At 38.7% G+C, this 21,655-nt stretch overlaps 1 protein-coding gene across 1 annotated transcript in view; it reads left to right on the forward strand.

Moving 5' to 3' along the window:
* The window catches only part of Mmrn1 (multimerin 1), a 49,305-nt gene extending 28,611 nt beyond the window's left edge, over positions 1-20,694 (forward strand). Inside the window, exons 6-8 of the mRNA XM_048416213.3 lie at positions 1,778-3,736; positions 16,143-16,295; positions 17,202-20,694. Of these exons, the coding sequence (XP_048272170.3) occupies positions 1,778-3,736; positions 16,143-16,295; positions 17,202-17,623 (2,534 nt within the window). The 3' untranslated portion in view covers positions 17,624-20,694. The remainder of the gene's footprint in view (positions 1-1,777; positions 3,737-16,142; positions 16,296-17,201) is intronic.
* The last annotated feature ends 961 nt before the right edge of the window (positions 20,695-21,655 follow it).

Raw genomic sequence — 21,655 nt, forward strand, 5'->3', positions numbered from 1 at the left:
AACTCTCATTAGATCCGTCCTCTTGTATCAGTGGGTGATCGCATCCCTCGCAGTCCTTATTTACTTTTTCATTTTCTTCATCCTTCTGCTCCTCATTTGGACCTTGGGGGGCTCAGTCCGGTGCTCCAATGTGAGTCTCCGTCTGTATCGCCATCCATCGCCAGATGAAGGTTCTCTCTGGTCTTGCCTTCTTTGCTCACGTTCTCTTTCCTTCTGCTTCTCGTTTGGACCTTGGGAGTTAAGTCCAGTGTTCCGATGTGGGTCTCTGTCTGTCGCGATGAAGGTTCTGAGACTCTTGTCTATTTCCAATCTCGAGGCGGATAGCTACATGATTTTCATCAGGTTCACCTTCTTATTTAACTTCTCTAGGATCACGAATAATAGGCTCAAAGACCTTTAATTATGGTTAGAATCCACATATGAGTGAATACATACCATATTCCTCTTTTTGGGTCTGGCTTACCTCACTCAGTAAAGTGTTTTCTATTTCCATCCATTTGCACGCAAAATTCAAGATGTCATTGTTTTTTACTGCTGAGTAAAACTTTATGTGAGTCTTCATGTGTGCTAAATAAACACTTTGTAAAAACACAAGGCTGTGGAGCCTACTTGGTGATGGCTCACTGTATACAACTTTCATTTTTAAAAGTCCTTTGTTTCCTGAATTTCATATGATAATCAATGTGCTTTTCTGTAAATTTTAATGAACAGTTCTTCCATTTGTCATTATTTGTAGCTAAACTTTATAAGTATATATTTTATTTTTCCTATTGTTTCCGTATGAGATAATGCTTTTTGTTTGTTTGTTTAATTGGTTTTTAGTTTGGTTTGGTTTTAGACTTTTCAAATATGCACTTTATACTTAAGTCATTTTAAATAATCCAGACCATATTCCTTCCCATCCTCTTCCCTTTCTTCTTCTGCCTCTTTCTCTCCCACTTCTTTCCTCAATTATTTCTTCCTTCCTTCCTTCCTTCCTTTCTTTCTTCCTTCTTTCCTTCTTTCTTATCTTCCTTCTTTTCTTCCTTCCTTCCTTCCTATCTTCGATCCTCTCTTTTCTTCTTTCTTTCTTGTTTCGCACAGCCTCAGGATGGGTAATTTCAAGTGTTGGAAACACTATTAAGTGTTCACTGAGGGTGATTTCCTCTTGTTAGACAAAAAATTAATGTCATATTATTAACATGTCTTAAATTCATATTTTAAAATAAGTTTCACTCATTTTGTAAAGAATAGTAATTTCAGTTCTTGTTTTCATAAGGCATTCTTAAGTCTTATGGATATCTACATTTCCCTTCAAGTCATTAAGGCTTTTCTCTGTGATTTACTAGCATTCATGAATTCACAATGTAAGTGCTGCCTTTAATTGCTAGACAGTTGACGATGCAGTCATATACTAACTTTAGGGATATACTCAGAAAAAAACTCCAACATAATTTATTTTCATTCAGAGCTAGGTCTAGGATTGCTGTAGAGCAGTCTGTGTCACTGGGGTCAATAGCACTTCCTTTTTGCCATTTGCCCATAAAAACATTGGCTTATGGTGATAGTATGTTCTACATGGTAATTGATTTTCCATGTCTTATTTGCCAGTCAAATAAGTGGTTATCTTTTAAGAATACTAGAAAAATTTTTTAATGTCATAAATATATGCAGGGGAGAATTACTTTCACTAGTACGTGTAGTTAGTGTTTGGTGTTAGACTTTTAGCCTTTTCACAAATATGTCTTTTTAATTCAAAACTGTGTATTTTTCCTATTTTTTATCTTATTCTTTTTAGCTCTAAAATCAAAAAGCATTGATGATCTGCTAAGGAATATAGTAAAAGAACAGTTTAAAGCTTTTCAAGATGACCTGCAAGAAACGATTGCGCAGCTCTTCAAGACTGTGTCAAGGCTGTCAGAGGACCTGGAAAGCACCAGGCAGGCAGTTCTCCAAGTCAATGCGTCCTTGGTTTCAGTAACAGCCCAGCAGAAGCTCCTTTTAACACAAGAAAATCAACCCACATGGAAGGATATCACAGACCTAAAGAACAACATCACAAATGTCAGGCAGGAAATGGCCTTGACCTGTGAGAAGCCGCTCAAGGAGCTGGAAGCAAAGCAGGCTCACTTGGAAGGAGCAATAGGACAGGAGCACTCAGAACTAGTTCTGTACCAGCAAACCCTCAATGAAACTCTCTCCAAAATGCAGGAAGCGCACACACAGCAGTTACCAGTTCAGCAAGCATCGGGAATGGAGAATGTTGCCACTGAGGAATCAAGGAGCAGTAACGTCACTAAATATCTCTCCGTGCTTCATGAGACAACAAGCAAGCAAGGGCTGATGCTGCTGCAGATGCTCAGTGATTTGCGTGTCCAAGAAAGCAAGATCAGCAACCTCACCATTCTTTTGGAGATGGAGAAAGAATCAGTCAGGGGTGAATGCGAAGAAATGGTGTCTAAATGCAGGCACGACTTTAAATATCAATTGAAGGACACAGAGGAGAATCTGCATGTGCTAAACCAAACCTTGTCTGAGGTTATCTTTCCCATGGACAACAAGGTGGATAAAATAAGTGAGCAGCTGAATGATCTGACATATGACATGGAGATCCTCCAGCCTTTGTTGGAGCAGAGGCCGTCAATTCGACAGCCGGTTATACGCGAGCCAAAGGAAGCTGCAGTTACGCGCAGAGAGGTACAGAACCTGATCGGGGCTGTCAACCGCCTGAATGTTCTTACCAAAGAACTTACAAACAGACACAACTTACTCAGAAATGAAGTGCAGAGCCGGGACGAATTCTTAGAAAGACGTATCAGCGACCATGTCTTGGAAACAGAAGATGGCCTAAATAAGACAATGACTGTCATAAACAATGCCATCGATTTTGTTCAAGATAACTATGTGCTGAAGGAGAGTTTAAGTGCTAGGTCAGATAATCCCAAGGTTTGTGAGTGTAACCAAAATGTAGAATCCATTTTGTCATTTATTACTGAGTTCCAGCGTCTGAATGATTCTATTCAGACTTTAATCAACGACAATCAGAAGTATAATTTTGTTTTGCAAATTGCTAAAGCCCTTACAGTTCTTCCCAAAGATGAGAAACTAAGCCAGTTAAACTTTCAAAAGGTTTATCAAATGTTCAATGAAACCTCTTCCCAGGTGAAAAAATGTCAGGAAAACATGAGTAATTTAGAAGAAAATATACTCTCAGCAAAAAAGACTGCCAAAGAATTTGAAACTCGTTTGCAAGGCGTTGAATCTAAAGTGACCAAGACACTCATACCTTACTATATTTCATTCAAAAAAAGTGGTGTGCTATCAAATGAGAAAGATACTGATCTTCAATTGAAGGTATTAAATTCCAGATTTAAGGCACTGGAAGCAAAATCTATCTATCTTTCAGTGAATTTCTCTTTGCTTAACAAAACTGTTCATGAGCTTTCAATGACATGCCACAATGCTTCTGCAAGCACCTTTGGACAGAGTGCTCCCTTACCTGTGTGGACCGAAGGTCCCCTGAGAGACAGTCTGACGGAACTTGTGGAATCAATTGTTAAAATAAAAACTCAAGCTGCTCTATCTAATTTAACCTGGAATGTTGATCGATTATTGTCTGATGGTCTGGCAAATATTGTCAAGCCTCAGAAGCAGGTAAAACTTCAGAAGAAACCCAACGCACTTAAGAAATCTGTGAACGTGACGACCATCTTGATAGGCCGGACGCAAAGAAACACAGACAGCATTCCACATCCTGGTAAGCTGAAACGGAAAAACAACTTTGAGCCTCTTTCATGCTATAGGTTACATGCTATTGGGTAGATCCTACTTCATAGCCAGACTGGAGGCAGGGAAGGCACTTACTCACGCTTGGGCAAGGTAAAGTAATGCAAAGTAACTGATGTACTCTGTTGTGTCTGATTGAACATAAGTTAGGTGTCAGTGTGTAGCTGAACAACACGTTTCCACTCTGTCTAACCAGACCACTACAAAATAAGTAAACATTTTCCTATGAAACATCTCTCCATATGGCTAGTTAAGAAATTTAGACCATAAATTAATCAGAGCTTTAGTGGGTAAAATATGAAATAAGTACTCAGATTGTCTCTCAAATTACTGCATTAAGGGACTATTCAAAAATCAGATATGAGTAGACTACAGAAAGGGATGGATGTGAAGAAAAAATTCTACTTAGCTACAATTTAGCAGAGAGTGAGATATCTTTGAAAGCTCAAAACAATAATTTGGCTGCAGTGAATATGCGATGCAGAAGTATGAAGTTGCTGCAGTGCCAATCATTGTCAAACAGACCAACCCTAGGACACAAGTTAGGGCAGTACTAAATAAATATGGTCCAACACAGTGAGGGTGAGAAGTAAGAAGAGATGGTTGAAAGGAGCCGTGAAAATTGTTGTGAGGGTGTAATCAGCAGAAAATAGGAGCAGGGGAAGAAGGGAAGACCTAAGAGTCAGGTCTTGGTCCTCACTATAGCACTAAGTCTCTACTTTAGTCAATAGCCTTAAAAAGTAAAAACAAGCCAGGCAGTGGTGGGGCACACCTTTAATCTAACCACAGGAGGCAGAGGCAGGTGGATCTCTGTGAGTTCAAGGCTTGCCTGGTCTACAAGATCTAGTTCCAGGACACTTAGAACTGTTAAACAGAGAAACCCGTCCAAGAAAGAAAAAAGAAAGAAAGAAAAAAAAGAAAGAAGGGAGGGAGGGAGGGAGGGAGAGAAGGAAGGAAGGAAGGAAGGAAGGAAGGAAGGAAGGAAGGAAGGAAGGAAGGAAGGAAGGAAGGAAGGAAGGAAAAGACAATTACCCCCTCTGCAACTATTACTCGTGCTGAAATGATTGGTTTGCAGCAGGTAATTTCCTGGGGTCATGAGGAGAAAATTACCACAGTGTTTCACTGTGAGAAATGCTCTGCTCACAGCCAAGAGAAGGTCACTTACAGAAGAGAGAAACACATTCTGAAGTTTTGAAACAGGGCATGAGAGGATAGCAGGACCATTAACAAATGTTGCTGGCTGTTCTCACTTGAGTGATTGACATAATATTTGATTAAGGCTCTGACAGGAAATAACACAGCTCTGAATTTTGTTTTTATGATGGGAGCTTGATAAAATTCCTTACTATGCATTTATTTACTTTTCAACCAAGTTTTATACTCTTATCTATAAAAGTTAATAACAAAAACTTCTTTATGGCATCTCAGTTAAAATAAAAAATAATAATGCCAATGCAATAGAGAGGCATTGGTACCATTATAAATGCAGTCGATGTGGAAATTCCTTTCCATGAATTCACTGTCTAAGGCCTGGGATCCTTTCAAGCCAATGTCATTTGCTCACCTGTCAACCCGTCCCTCCTGCTGTGGGCTATAAACTGGTGGCATTCCATGAACAGCTGAACAAGTAAGGACTAAAGAATATGATAAAACCAGGGTTGCTAGCTAGAGCACCTGATGACAAAGTCAGGGATGCTAGCTAGAGCACCTGGGGGGCCAGAGCGATGGCTCGATGGTTCAGGGGGTAAGGTGTCTGCTATGAAAGCCTGGGGCCTGAGTGCAGATCCTCAAAACTCATGCGAAAAGCCAGGCATTGCTATGATCATCTGTAATGGCAGCAGAGAGGACCACACTCAGAGTAGACTCTGGAACTCTCTCTCACAAATCAGTCTAGCAGAAATGGTGAACTCCAGATTTATTGAAGAGATGGAGAACCCTCAAAGAGTATGATGGTGAGCCATTGAGGAAGGCATCCTGATACCAACCTCTGGCTCACTCACAGGCACATGCTCTGATACACAAGTGTATACACACAAGCACAAGTTTTGTTGTGATTTTCTTGTTTTTGAAGACGGGATTTCTCTGTGTAACCCTAGCTATCCTGGAACTCGCTCTGTAGACCAGGTTGGCCTCGACTTCACAGAGTTCTGCCTTTCTCTACCTCCCAAGTGCTGGTATTAAAGGCATGTGCCATCACTTCCCAGTGTCCTTTCACTTCTGATATTGTAAGGTAAAACCCGGGACCACATTTTCTTTGGCATAGCTAAAACTTGAGGATAACACCATCATTTCTGGAATCTATTTATCATATTATTCATCTTTTAGCAATATTTACAAAAGTGTGATTTGTGACAATAATCTTTATATCAACTTTAATGTTAATAGATGATAAGTTACTTTGAGGCCTGACCCTATTAACATTCACTCACTGAAGACTTTGTAGATGTACTAGACATGTTGCCTCATTCAACAATACCTACAAGACAGATATTATCATTCTCTTTGGAAGAATCAGAAACAGCCAGCAAATAACCACAGTGTCCTTCAGATAGCAGGTTCCCTGATCTACTGCCTAAGACTCCATCCTCCATCCTCGCCTACAGAGATGGGAGAATGTATTCTTATGCCTTATCCCTTATGCTATTCTTCCATGCATTTCATGTTCTTCAGACCAAAAGCTCAATGTGACCAAAGCTCAAATTCCTGGGACTTCCTTTTATTAAATATTCAAAGACTGACACCCGAGACCTCCATTGATATGGCTGAAATCTTGATACTGATTTCAGTTTGACTCTCCTGTGACCTGACCACAGGGTAGTTACTGAAAGTCTCATGGGTTATTCATGAAATCTGCCTTAACCTGTTGTCGTAAAAGGGAAAGCCTGCATTCGGTTATGCTAAATATGGTATCTACCAGGCCATTGCTGAAGCTATTCTGGCTTAGTTTCTAAACACTTGATTTGTTTTTATACAATACTCAGATAGATATCAAAGATTTATGCGTTTTAATTTCATGTTGGAAGGTTTGTTTGCACAACAATTGACTGACTGATCCCTGGAGAGAGACTGGCTGCCTGCCCTCTCAAGGGCAGCAGACTCTGCAGTATCACTGTGGAGTAAGCAAACTTCCTGGTCTCCACTCCCCGCTGTTAAAGCTTAGAGTCCTGTTACAAACCGCTTTTATCCATGATTGTTCCTGTACTCCCAAGGAAGACTTCACTGTACTGAATATTCAGCACCGTGCCAACATAGTTTTCCAAACTCATCTGTCTCGTGAATATAAGCAAATTAGGAGGAAAGCCTAGTGAATCCTTACCTGTTTTCAGGAGGAAAGCCTAGTGAATCCTTACCTGTTTTCAGGAGGAAAGCCTAGTGAATCCTTACCTGTTTTCAGGAGGAAAGCCTAGTGAATCCTTCCCTGTTTTCAGGAGGAAAGCCTAGTGAATCCTTACCTGTTTTCACCACTCTCACACATTTCCCGCATTTGTGACTTCACAGATACAGTTGCGATAACTACGGGGTGCTGAATTTTAGAACCAGGGCTCAGACCTCTCTTGGTAACACATTTATTTGTAATGCCATGCATGTTTTAAACTGTAAATCATCTGTAAAATAACTTGACCACCTTACAAGTTTAGCTTCCAGATCAAGGAAATTCTCTGCCTGTGTCCCATTATCTAGTTATGATTATATGATGCAATCCTCTTAGCTCTGTTCAACAGCTTACATTTTTATTATATCATCCAACGTTTGATGTCTATTTTCTTTTATCACTAGAAATTCAGGATTTAATTTTTAACCTTACTGTTTTCTTTTTTCTTTTTTCTAACAGCTTCTGTCTTTTAAAAGTCGTTGCTTGAAACTCAGCATGGGCATGTGGTGTGTGTGTGTGTGTGTGTGTAAAATGAACCTTGTGAAATAATGTGAAAAAGAGCAGACTAAAAAGCATAATGACGTAACTGTGCAAAACCCTTGTCTCTTGTGGTGCTGGGGATCAAACTCCAAACTCTGTGAGTGAAAGGAAAGTGTTCTGTCCGTGGGTTACATTCTCAATGCTTTACAAAGTCTATAAAGAATGGTTTTTTTTTTCAAGAGAATTTTCCATTGGTATGATTTTCTATATTATTTAAAATAAGATTTTTAAGTACACCTTAAGATAAGGTATATTTGGCAAAGATGACCTCTGTATAAAATAGCTAACTTTAAATCACTTTGATGACAAAGGTTAATTGAATTCAGAACTTATCGCTATTTTAGACGATATGAAAACCACACACATTTGGTGATCCCTGGAATCACTACAATCTTTGGAAATAGTTGTGTCCACAGCTGAAATGGATTATAATTTAAAAAATAAACAGACTAGGACCAAATATGATAAAAAAAAAATTCAGGAAGACTCAGAAAATCGACGAATAGGCTTCTTTGTGCTTCCCTTATGAAGAGGCCAATGTCTTTGTGCTCTCTAATGGAATGGGGAAAGATGTCATAATACGTGCACCTTATTTCTTCTCAGAGAAGGCTCTTAGCTCCCAGCCATGTCAGACAGGCATGCTGTTCTTAACAAGCACAGACACCCATTCTCTGCAGTGACAGTTGCTCAGCAGGAGCAATCCTGCATTTCTAAAACCAAATTGTAAGCACAAAGCAACTTTTAAGGATGGTGCAACTTCTCAATTTCGGTTATGTGTGTCTTTACCCTCTCTTTTCCTTCACACCAACATTCTTTTTATGCTTTGATTATACAGAATAACAGCTTCCACCATGATTGTTTTTAAATACATGTTCATAATATATTTTACTCATTTTGCCTCTCGCTTACCATCTTTCTGTGAGCCCATTTCTTTCAAGATCCATAACTCTTTTGTGTGCATGGAAGTCTTAAAGATAGTCTTTGTATCAGAATTGATTATAGGCCTGGTTATAGACCTATCTACTAGGAATGACTTCCCCTGTTCCTATGGATAAAATGTATCCAAGTTGGAGAGAATATTAAATGAGCAAGTTTCTGTTCATAGCTTCTTGTGAATTACAAATGTCCCCTCACCTTCTCTATTATCTCCTTTTCTGTGGAAACTGATGACAAATGAAGCGGGAAGGCTGGCAGGTTTAACAAACCCTTCATACCAGGATGTCTATGATTAGTCTAAAACCCATGTGTTCAATGGTCATTTTCTGAACTAAAGTTTGAAGTATTTGGTCTGATGGTAGGAGAGAGAGAAAAGGCAGAAGAGAGAAAGTGGAGATGGAGCAGTTGGCTGTATTTATCTACCCATTATCTGGGTTTGCATGTTTGCTCAAGCAAGAATCAGCAGTTCTCACAGCAGTCAACTCCTCTGACACCAAGACTTGGAAGAAAATTTGATTGCTAACTGCTCTTTACATCAAATGCAATATGTGTATAGTTTTGCTACTCATTAATTACATTTTTTTCATTTGAAATATGGCAAAATAACATTGTATTTTATGTATTGATTATCAAATCATTTTTAAGGTAAATCAACACCAAGAAAATTCTTTTTACACTACATAGTTTTAAGTATTAATTTGAACTTCTAAAGCTGTGGAGATGTCTCACTAGGTAAAAGTACTTGTTTTGCAGACATAAAGACCTAAGTTAGAATCCCCAGCAGCCACACAAAGCAAAGAGGCATGAACGTACAAGCCAGTGACCCCAGCATTGGGCGCAATACAGATAAATGGGTTCCAAAAGCTTTCTTGATAGCCTAGATTGCAGGTAGAACTAAATATCATTTAAAACAACATTTGAGGGGTTACCAAAAAAGGCAACCAAGAAAACATTATCAACAACAACAAATGTGATGTGAAAGAAAAACATTTATAAAAATTAACATATTTAAGGAAAAGTGGCAATGACAGAAAAGAATTTCTACACATTTACATGTCAGAGAGCCCAAAATAAGCAACTGAATAAATTAAAATATTATATCTAAACATGCACCTTGACACTTCCAAGACTTGTCAGGAAAGGAATGTGAACTATTTCTACAGTAATGTAAGTAAGTCTCATATAATAAATGGGGAATCAGAATGGCACTAAGATGTGCCCGTAAGTATGAGAGTAGAAGGGTTTTGTCATCAATGGAATCGGAATGAGACGTAAAGAAAGGTGAGAGAGTGAGAGTAGTTACCTAGCAGCAAAAATCACACAGTGAATGCCAGACTGCTTGTACCTGTGTGCTGTGAAACTAGCCAGAAGCATCAGGGCGGGTCCCCACTAATCCTTTTGAAACTCTTTTATGTCATGGGCAGGGATCACAGTTTTTATTGTTTATATCAGTGGTTCTCTGCTTCCCTGATGCTGCAATCCTTTAATACAGTTTCTCATGTTGTGGTGGCCCTCAACCATAAAATTGTTTTAGTCTTTACCTCATAATTGTGATTTTGCTACTGTTGTGAAACATAAATATCTAATATACAAGATGTCTGCTTTGTGATCCATTCCAAAAGGGTCGCTGGAATCCCAGATCGGTCATGACCCACAGATTGAGAACTGCTTGTTTAAATGAAAAAAATAAATAAAACTGAGATAGTTATGCTAAAATATTAGTAAATAATAAAATCATATGTAACATGAGGGGCCAGCTTGTTGGGGTTTCTGTCCCACCCAGTACCCCACAACTGGCAACTCCCAACGAAAATCACACACAGGACTCCATAAGATTATAAAGCTGATTGGCCCATTAGGTCAGGCTACTTATTAGTTCTTATGACACATATTACCCCATTATCCTTATCTACGTTAGCCATATGGCTTGGTATCTTTTTCAGCTGGGCAAGTTACATGCTGCCTCTTCGGTGGTCTGTGCAGGAGTGACAGAGGAAGCTTCCTGCTTCCCAGAATTCTCCTGTTCTCACTGCATCACCTCTACTTCCTGTCTGGTTGACCCAACTATACTTCCTGCCTGGCCAATCAGCATTTTATTAAAATACACGATTGACAGAATACACACAATTCTCCCACACCAATCATAAAGTAAAATATAATGATGACTTGTATATACAATCTTGTTCTCTAACTTACACAATCTATTTTTTTGTAATAAGCATGAATAAAGCAGAACACAGCGTGCTAGTTCCATTGTGAAATTCCGACTGAATAAGTTGTGATTGAGTGCTGTGAAAAACTAAGTAGATGGAGTGTAGCTTCAAGTCAGTGCCCGTCTTCAGGCTGCACACATGGAACAGGCAGTCACAGTCACAAAGTGCGAGTGTTCGTGAAGGCAAGGTGCTCTGGAATAGAAGGAGCTCTCTAATATGTGTAAATTACCACCAGCCTTTATGAAATATTGTAATAGGATGGAGAAATAAACGCAGCTGGAGTGCATATTAGAGTTCAAAATGCCAAGCTCAAGATTCGTGAACTATCCCAAGACAATAGAAAATTAATTTTAGTCATGCTCTGTGTAGGGAAATTAGCATTAAAAGATTAGCCATGCTCCCTGCACAAGATAGTAAAACGTTGAGTTGGTAAAACCACTCAACTAATTGTTCTTATCTGCATGACACCCCGGTGCTCTCTGTGAAACTGTGAAGACAGAATTTGGATAAAGAACTAAGCACCAATTCAAACTTCCGTTAACTTATTCATTCATCCTTTAAAGATTTGCCATTTTGTGTATGTCACAAATTCTGTGAATTCATGGCAATGCAGCTAAGGAGGAAACTGTGAACCCTGACTTCCTAAAGCAGGGAAGTAAAGACACATGAGCAATTACTGTCAAGTGTGATAAGTTCAATACGAGAACACATACAGCATCGGGCAATCATTAAGGGACGGTAATTGTAGCAGCAGGGAACGTGACAAAATTCCTTTCTCAGAGTTCACTTTCTATGCTAATTCCATAACAAATTGATTATTGAATTCCTAACCATTTTAAAGTACTGTGGAAGTAAAGAACAGTCTGAGTCACGGGATGTATAAAAGTAGAGTTGTACCTAACTACAAGTAACTCCAACTGCCAAACTGTGATTAACCATGCTTGCCGGTCTGTGAGACCTAATACCTGACAGAGTGCCATGACATGTTTTAGCACTGATTAGCTAAACACACAACAACATAAATGTGAAAATGCTATCAAAGCAGGCCTGAGTCACTGACACATTCCCACAAAATAAAACAAGGCACTGTTTCCACAGATATAGATGACAAGTCAAGTATAGTAACTTTAATTATTGACAGCACTAAACACAAACACACGAGTTGAGGTAGACTTTTAGAGGCTGTCAGGAACATCAGAGTACAAGCGACTTGTTGTGATAAAACAACAAGTTTGTGATTAAAAAAAAACAAGTTTTATAAGACAGATGCAAAGCTACATAAGACCGACGACTTATTTTACATTGGAAGAAATGTGAAATCTTTTGAAAAGGGACAACTAGCAATTGTCACTGTAATCTCTACCATCAAGATTCAGTTGGTATAATGTATGCAGTACTAGGTATCATGTATACTACATCTTTAACTATGAGTCACTGTGTCCTCAACTTGTAGGCCAGAAATACCTTAAGTAGCAAGTGGGGCAAAGAGTGCAACAAAAGAAAGAAAGAGAGAGAGAGAGAGAGAGAGAGAGAGAGAGAGAGAGGGAAGGGAGGGAGGGAGGAAAGAAAGAAAGAAAGAAAGAAAGAAAGAAAGGAAGGAAGGAAGGAAGGAAGGAAGGAAGAAAGAAAGAAAGAAAGAAATGTTGGAAGCTGATGCAGACAGGTGATTAGAAAGCACAAGACAGAGGTCCGAGTGAGCAATTGTGTGTTCACAAGATGTTTGAACTACTGCAGTAATAGGATAAAGTTCAAGTACTCAAGTAGACAGAATTGAACCCGTCTTGCAGATTATTGACTCCACAGAAAGATTGGGATGAAGGGTGGGCAACATGCTCAGTAATGCTGAGAGACAAGAGCTCTATCTCGGAAAGTAATGGGGCAGGAGAATGACAGCTGAGTGTGTACACCAGACACTGAACACCGAGCAGAAGCCTTAACCTTGAAGAAGTGCATGGAATTGGTAGCAATGAGAGAAAGCCGTCATTTCATATTTGTTTCTCCCTGGAATAAGTCTGGTATCTTTACAGACCGAGTCTATGGGTGGGATTGACATTATCAACTGGGAAAGCTAGAATTATAGAGCTGATCAAGTTTCAGAAATAATTTATTATCCTGACCTCTGTTATGTAATCTACTCATTGCTAGTGAAGCTGGTTACATGAGCAGTCTCCCAGGAGTTAATCATGGAGTTAGGTCAGGGGATGTCAAAAGGAATGGAGCAAGTGCTTTGCAGTCAGGAGCTCACTTTTCAACAAACAATGGAGACTCGCTGGGAGTTTTCAAGCAAGCAGGCAGTGGGCTAAGTTCCAGAATGAGATCTGGCTGCAAATGAAAGGCCTTAAAGCCTGGTTCAAGGCATGAACGTGTTCTAAAAATGTAGGTCAGCATACAACATTTCTTCAAATACATTGAATGTAATACATAAAAATACATAAAATATGTTGCCTAAACTGTTTAAATACTTTCCTAGATGGGAGAAGTAGTTTATAGAGTCTCTGTAAAGAAAATTCCAATGGAATAATTGAATGTACTAATATATTCTCTTTAAAAAATTAAATAATACAGGCAAGAAGTTTGACCACAGTTTTATTAAGTTGTTTATGTACATAGAGAAACAGAGGATATACAGATTTTTTTTTTACAGAAAACAATTATTAAGCAAAACAAATCACCCAGTTTTTAAAATGAGAAATATCGGTTCCTCATTTCATCCAGCCAGACAATTCCAGGGTGTACATCTTTCACGGAGGTTTTGTTGTTCCCTTTTCTGATACTACATCTAATCAAGTAAATTCCAGTGCTAAAACGTTTAAAAAATCACCCTGCATCTCAGTAGTTTTCTGCACATCTCTATTTGACTGTGTGTGTACATCTGTTGTTGTGTATGTGCGTGCATTTATGTCTGTATGTGTGAGTGTATGTGTGCAACTGTATGTGCAAGTATTTATGTATGTGTGTATATTCTTTTGTTTACATGTATTTTATGTGTGCATATATGTGTGTGTGCATTTGTGGCTTTGTATATGTGTATAATTGTGTATATATAGCTACATGCATTTATTTTTATCTGTACATGTATGAACATATATATGGATGTGTATACACATATTTTTGTGCTTTGTGTTTATATATGTGTGCATGTGTGTGTATATGAATTCAAGTGAATTGGCATATATAGTGCCACTTGAACATCCATGTTTATTAGCTATTCACAATAGCCAAGATATAACATCTGATTACCTGTTCATCAACGATTAATAGATAAATAAATATATTGTCTGTCAGGGATGTGACTCAGTAAATAATGTGTCTACCATACAAGCTTGAAGACTTGAGTTCAGATTCCCAGGACTCATGTAAATAGCTTGGTTTGTTATCCCAGAATTGGGGAGGTAGAGGCAGGAAGACTGTGGCACTCATTGTCCAGCCTAAGTAGCCAAATCAATGAGATACAGGTTTAACAAAAGACCATGTCAAAATATCAGGTGGAAAGTGGTCAAGACACCCCACACCAATCTCTGACCTCCACATGTATACACATAATAGCACACCTGCACACACACACACACACACACACACACACACACACACAAGAAAGATGTTTTATGAACATACAATAAAGGCTTCTACACTTGTAGAAATATTAAAAATATATCGCATGTAGAAAACTAAATGAAGTTGAATGTCACCATGGTGAGAGAAATAAGCCATACTCACACAAATGTAATTTCCTTCACATATAGAATCCAGTCTTCATATATGAAGACAGAGCAGGGGTATGCTGGGGATATGGGGAATTCCAAAATTTAAGTGATCTACAGGCACAAAATTTGAAAAGAGTGAATTTTAATTTAGAATCTGCCACAAGGTGGTGCCAAAACAAAAACTGTGGCAAGTAAAGAACAATTCTTCCCGTATTTTCTCTGAATTTACATAATTTTGCCTTATGATTATACCCGCTATTGTAGCTTGAAGTTCTAGCAAAATTCTTTTGCATGTAGTGCATGAACTGTAAGCTCCCCAACAGTCAACTAATGGTGTTGAGGTTATACCACATTCTTTAGTTGTTCTTTCTTTCTCTCTTTGTAGCAATATACTCCAATTTATTTGACAAGTTGAATCACTGGCTATTAAAGGGCATTTTGATTTTTTGAGATAAAATTAAAATAAATCGAAATAATATTACAAAAGCCCTTTTAGCAGTCACCTTTGTGTACACAGACCAGAAGTATGGACCTAAGTAAATGAGCCCTTTAATGTGAGTATGGCCAAATTTTCCAGTCAAGGGGTCTGGCCATTTAACTGTCAATCAACATTTGACCTTTTTTGTCAGATCCTTGTATTTGAATTTTTAAACTGTTTCTACCTGATATAAACATGATTTAATTATGGCTAAATTTACTATTACCTAATAATATTAAGTCATGTGATCCATAGTAGTGTCGAAAATGTTATCAGAATTCAATGAATTATCAGTTAATCTCATTGGTCATTTTCCATTTTTTAAGTGAAAATGTTCTTGTGTCTGATCATCAGAGGCTTTCATGAGTGATAAATACTAGTCACTAAATTTGTGTGTTAAGATTTTTCTCTTAATTTGTCACTTACCAAAATTTTAACTTTCAAAGTAAGATTTTATTTCCAGATGATCAAATATAAAAGGCCTTTTTTTCTCTTTAGTGTTAAAAGGGGTAGAGTTAGAAAGATGATGGTTCAGTCTCTAAGAGTGCTTACTAGTCCTACAGAGAACACTGGTTCTATTCCTAGCACCCATGCCAGGCAGCTCACAACTGCCTCTAACTCTATTTCCAGGGAATCTAAGTCCCTCTGCTGGCATGAACAGGAATCTGTACACAAATGGCACACATAAATTCACTCATGTGTGCCTATGAACACATAAAAGTTTTAAATAATAATATATAGTTAAAATAAAAAGGTGACTTTCTTCTCTAATGAGTTGAAACCTTGCCGTTGTCATTTCCAGTTCAAATATAAATAGTTCTGCATTTGGAGAGTTATATTCTGTTCCAAAGTTGACCAAAAGTTTAAGACACTCAAATACAACTGGTCACAAAATTATCCTTACATCACACAACGGAGTCAGATATAAGAGTTTTGCAGGAAGTTCCATGTCCACCCCGATGAGAGGCAGAGAAGAGCTATCTGCTTGAAGTCCCATGCCCACACTGGTGAGTGTCTTCAGGCTAAAGACACATTTTTCTTATTTCAAATTCAGCATTTCAACTATCCTACTGAACAACTCTTGCTGGAGATGGAAATAGATTATCCCCCTTTTTGTTGTGATTCCCTTCCAGGAGCGCATGAACATTCCAGCTGCAGCAGCTTCCCGTGCCAGAACGGCGGCACGTGCATCAGTGGACCAACCAGCTTCATCTGTGCTTGCCGACACCCTTTCACGGGTGACACCTGCACTGTGAAGACGGCGGAAGAAAACGCCTTAGCACCAGGTACAAGCCTCACCTTGCTATGCTTTGCAGTGTCACCTACAAACACAGGCAGGAAATAGTTGTGAAAGACCATTTGTGCCTTCTTAGCCTGTTTTTCCTGTTTTCTTCACTCCTGTAGATTGGTGTTAGTTTCACATCTGAGAGCGCAGCACTCCTGGCCCCTGAGGCTGCCCAGTCGGACAGGGTACTGGCAGACAGCTGACACCTGAATTTGATGCTCAGATCACCCAGGGAGAGGGGAGAATTAACTCCTGAAAGTCGACCGATGGCCCATACACATACATATATACAGTGAGAATAATAATATTAAACTTTAGTGTAGCACTCCTGACTTTTATAATAAAAAATGTGTACAACATTTAAAATATATTATCTTTGGTGGCCACAGAATATTTCAAGTCAGACTTTATCTGTTTCCTGTGTTCAAAAGTACATTTTAGTCCATTTTTAGTCTTTCCTAAGTGTGTGTGGCATTAATTACACAGAAACTTCCTGTTGTCTGCTTCTCTTTGATGAATAAGGGTTCGTTACACTTCAGTTTCCGCCTCTAAGAAGGATTGTGGAAACTCTCCCCATCCTGCAGGGCATTCTGGCCTCCTCTAATGATCGAGCTTTGAATTGCACCATCTTTAGGGAACATAAAGCAGAATGCAATGATCATGCACGCATTTCTACAAGAGAGGTGTGGGGTGACAATCAACCCTGATCTAAATGGAGAAACAGGCTCCAGGAGACTGAGTGTTTCCACGTACTTTATCCCACAGTGGAGGCAGACATTCAGCTTGATAGAGACCTTGGTGCTTTTGCTAAGGACTGGGCAACTGTGATAAATTGAGAACTATATGGGGAGGGAAACAAGATAAAAACCTGAAAAATAACTCTTGCCTTGTTTTTTTCCTTGAACAGATTTCTCCAAAGGATCTTACAGATACGCTCCAATGGTGGCATTTTTTGTATCTCACACTCATGGAATGACAACTCCCGGTCCAATCCTGTTCAATGATCTAGGCGTCAACTATGGCGCTTCATATAACCCAAGGACCGGCAAGTTCAGAATTCCATACCTTGGAGTGTACATATTCAAATACACTATAGAGTCATTCAGTGCTCATATCTCAGGGTTTGTGGTGGTTGATGGAGTAGACAAGCTTAGATTTGAGTCTGAAAATCCCGACAATGAAATACACTGTGATAGAGTTTTGACTGGGGATGCCTTATTTGAATTAAACTACGGGCAAGAAGTGTGGTTGCGCCTTGTAAAAGGAGCAATTCCAATCAAATACCCACCTGTGACCACATTTAGTGGTTTCCTGTTATACCGCACCTAAGATTGTCTGAGAGACAGACTGGCACTTCACTCCACTCCAGAGCTGACTCTCTCTCTTTTTATCTACCCTTGCACACACATCTGCTCTGTTGTAGCATTTCTGCATGAAATGAGAAATGTCTTTTAAGAGTCTTAATGGGTATGTCATAAGATGATTTGGTTAGCCTGTGCAGAAAGGGATTATTTCCCCTAAGGAAATGCAGAGAAAGGACAGAAACCCAATGTGTACACTACTGTACACATGCCTACCTATGCTCCTTCATTGTGGTATCTCCAATGCAGAATAAAATGTCAGCACATGCTATTGTAAGTCACAGCAAGACTTGCCAAGGAAACTTAAAATCTGATTTATTCTCTGTGTGTAACTATAGAACAAGAATTTCCTAGAATAACAAACTCAAATATAGTTCAAAGGCAAAAAAAACCCACCATTTCTCAACTTCTATTTTGGCTTCACTTTTGAGTTGATCATTTTTATATACTAACATTTATATTTGTGCTAAAAACTAAGAAAAGTAAAATATAAATATAAAATATGCTTAAATATTCTCTTTTCAAAATTGGAAAATGGAGAAATAACTGACTCCTACTTGGATACTTATACTTAATTCTATGGATATGCCTCTGTCACATAACATCTACATGAAGACAAGTGCAATGCTTTTAATTCATATTCTTTCATTATAGTCTTGTGGGGAAATTTGGGGTTTCCTTTTGTGGACTCTAAGTCTTAATAATAAAGGATTATAAAGATGGACACTGAAGGAAGCTCAAGTCCCATTTCTTTAAAGTTTGGACAAAAAGTAACAGCTGTACATTTGGGCAGCTTTCAAGAGGAGTAAGACAGAGAAGAAAGTAAAAGGTCATGAGCTTTTTTCCCTTTTTCCATTTTTCATCTGTAATGTGTGTGCGTGTATTTACGCATGTGCATGTGTGGTGTTCTAAGAGTACTCGCTCGTGCACACTGAACTCTAACTACCGGGCCATCTCCCCAGGCCTTCATGCCTTTTGAGTTAGGGTTCAAGAAAGTCATCATGTTCAGCAATGGAGATCCAGAAGTAGATGCTTGTAGAAAAGAAGAGGTTTTCAGAGAATAAGTGAGAAAGCCTGGAATGAAAGGGAAAGATTCCCAGACCTCTGGCCAATATTCAAGAAATAGAAGGTCGGCATTGAGGTTACAAGTGAATGAGGACAATTTTTCCATGTCACCATCAGCAGTAGGAGGACTTCCCAAAGAGGTTTAGGGATGCCCAGTGAGGCCAAACCAGGATTCTCAGTTCTGACACTGAAACTACCAGGACTAGAGCTGGCAGAGTTGCAAATTTTACTAAAGATCTTTCAGTACAGGTTTAATAAAGGTGGGAAGGAGATGAGGTGGACTTGGCAGAACTAAGGAGGGCCTGCCATGGAACATAGGCATGGGCTTCTCCAAGAGGACTGGTGCTCATGATTTCCACAATAAGCCTCTGTGTGATGTTGGTGGAGTTTGAAGGTATCATCTCAGAACTGGATGGTCCTTATCACTGTGAGCAGCAACTGGCAGGATTACAATTGGTAAGGTAAAAGTCTATTCCACGAGAATAGGAAAGCAGGGTAAGATTACTGTAAAGAAGGTCTAGTTTCTTTTAAAAGTTTCACCCAATGTCTGGGAAAGGAATAAGAACTGTAGTGGGGAAGGGCTTTTTAAGAAATATACATATACTACCCCTTTAAGGAGACAATTATGCCTCCCATCTTCTTGGTGTATCTTCCCTGAATCACTTTCCTGTGGGGTCCCCTAACAAGGTGTTGTACAGACTATCTGGAATAAATCTTAAAGGAGAAGAAATTTGCAAATGTCTAATCTTTGGAGGAGATCAGAATGTCTTATCCAGCTACCTAAAAGTATAACATACAGATTTACCCTTATTCTTAAAAGACTAAGTACTAATCTGTATGAGTCAATGAGTTCTTGGAGGCATGATATGCCTTTGTCTGCCAAACAATTTTTATACAGGGTCTCATTGACTATAGCAGCACGCTACAAGTAGGAAGGTGTCATGTCAGCAGCAATGAAGCTAATTACTATTATTTTTAGAATAACATTTTTAGGATAGCATTTTCTCTTTATATTTGTCAGAGGATTTCTGAATGTAGTCTCATGAGTAGTAATAAAAACAATGAGAATATTTTTATAATGCCGTCATCTCTCATGAGTCAATTTTAATGACCACTATATTGTCATTAATTATGTATTAATCTATCAAATACATATTATGTATTCCCATCCTCTTTCTGCCCATGAAATACAGAGGCACACAGAGGCTGGGAGATTTACCTTTCAAAGGAAGAAAGTATGGACAGAGAATAAACATTTCTTAATTTCATTAAATGCTAACTGGTTGACCTTTGTGATAGTAGGCTGCTTGTTCATTTCCTGGCTGCCTAGACTCCCAAAATAATCACACAGAAATCACTGCTTAAAGCGTGAAACAATCCCACACTAGTTTGGATTCAAAGAGTTATTTATTTGAGGGGGAAAAACTTATAGAACACCGTCCTACATGACAGCCAGGAAAGGAGTCTAGTAACTGGAACAAGAGTGAGAGCAGAGGGCTGCCACTGCTTTTTAAAGAGAAAGAGGCCACACCCCATGGGCTGGTATCTCAATGGCTATTGGCTGAAGGAGCGGAAGGAGCTCCTGCAGCAACTGCTTGGCACATTAGCTCTAGCTTTTTATTGGATAGCTTTTACATTTTAATTTAACCCATTTCCATTATTTTATATTTTAACTAGCAAGGTTCCAATGTGTCTGTCTTTGGCTGCAGCTCCATGGCTTCTCCCTGACTCCACCTCCTTTCTCCCAGCATTCAGTTTAGTTTTTCCTGCCAAGCTCTACTCTATCAGGCCAAGCCAGTTTCTTTATTAACCAATGATATTCACAGCATCCAGAGGGGACTCCCACATCAGACCTTTATATATTTCTTTCTATCTGTAATATGTTAATATTAACATGCTCAATATATCTTCATCAAATCTTACAACTTTTAAAATGTGTTCAAAGTTCAAAATAAAAATAATGTTTTCATATAATAGAGGCTTGAAAATTTTTTTATATTTACCAAAAATTAAAAGCATGTATCAATACCAAGAATGCACATGAATGTTCATAGTAACTTTCTTGGTGATAGTTCAAAGCAGTTCATCACCCACATATCCAACAGACAAGTAAAAAACTCTATGTATCCAAAGAGTGCACAGATACCAATTAATGCAAGGACAGACGCATTACAGCACCTATAAATGTCATCAAAAGAGTGTTACAGTGGATTGTGACCTATAGCCAATTCTTCAAGTGAACCTCATACACATGGAGGCCACAGACACACTCTGAGCAGATCGGGATATAGGGGAGAGTGTGATCTAGGAGTGGAACCTTGGAGGCTTCACTGAGTTTCCTCTGATTGTAGATAAATCAGTGGTTTTTAAGAAAATTCAAAAAGCAAATGCTTTCTGCAGTCCCTGACTAGAAAATTACCATAGTTAAACTGCTGTTTACTTTGTTTCTTCAAATAGAGAGTAGATATATGTTTTTCTTTCCAAATCCATTTCCAGTGTCTATGTCAACGCTGTTCTTCTGTGGTAGAAAGCAAGGAAGGAAGCCCCTCGACAGCACTTGTCTTCTCAGGCCAGGTTGAGCCATGAGTTTTATAATTAAGTGACAGACATGCAGCATTATCAGAGGTTCTGATGTTCCCATTTTAATGATGAACGTTAATCTTTGTATACATATTTGTAGCATATAAGATTAGACAATAGTGTCACCAATAGCTAAGAGGCAATACAGCAACCTTAAGTTGCTTGACTTTGCAGGGTTGTGCTTTAAAAGTTAGCAAGTATAATTTAAGCAACTTAGGAATTTCTTTCTGTCATGGTCAATTTACTCATATAGGATAATAAACCATCACAAGGCCTTTTCTTGAGTTCTTCTATGGAGACAGTGGACTTTGTTCTTTCCCCTCTGCAGATTCAGTTATAGAAACTGTCCTCATGT

The sequence above is a fragment of the Myodes glareolus genome, chromosome 6 (genome assembly GCF_982192425.1).
Source record: "Myodes glareolus chromosome 6, mMyoGla1.1, whole genome shotgun sequence".
NCBI classification, from domain to species: Eukaryota; Metazoa; Chordata; class Mammalia; order Rodentia; family Cricetidae; genus Myodes; species Myodes glareolus.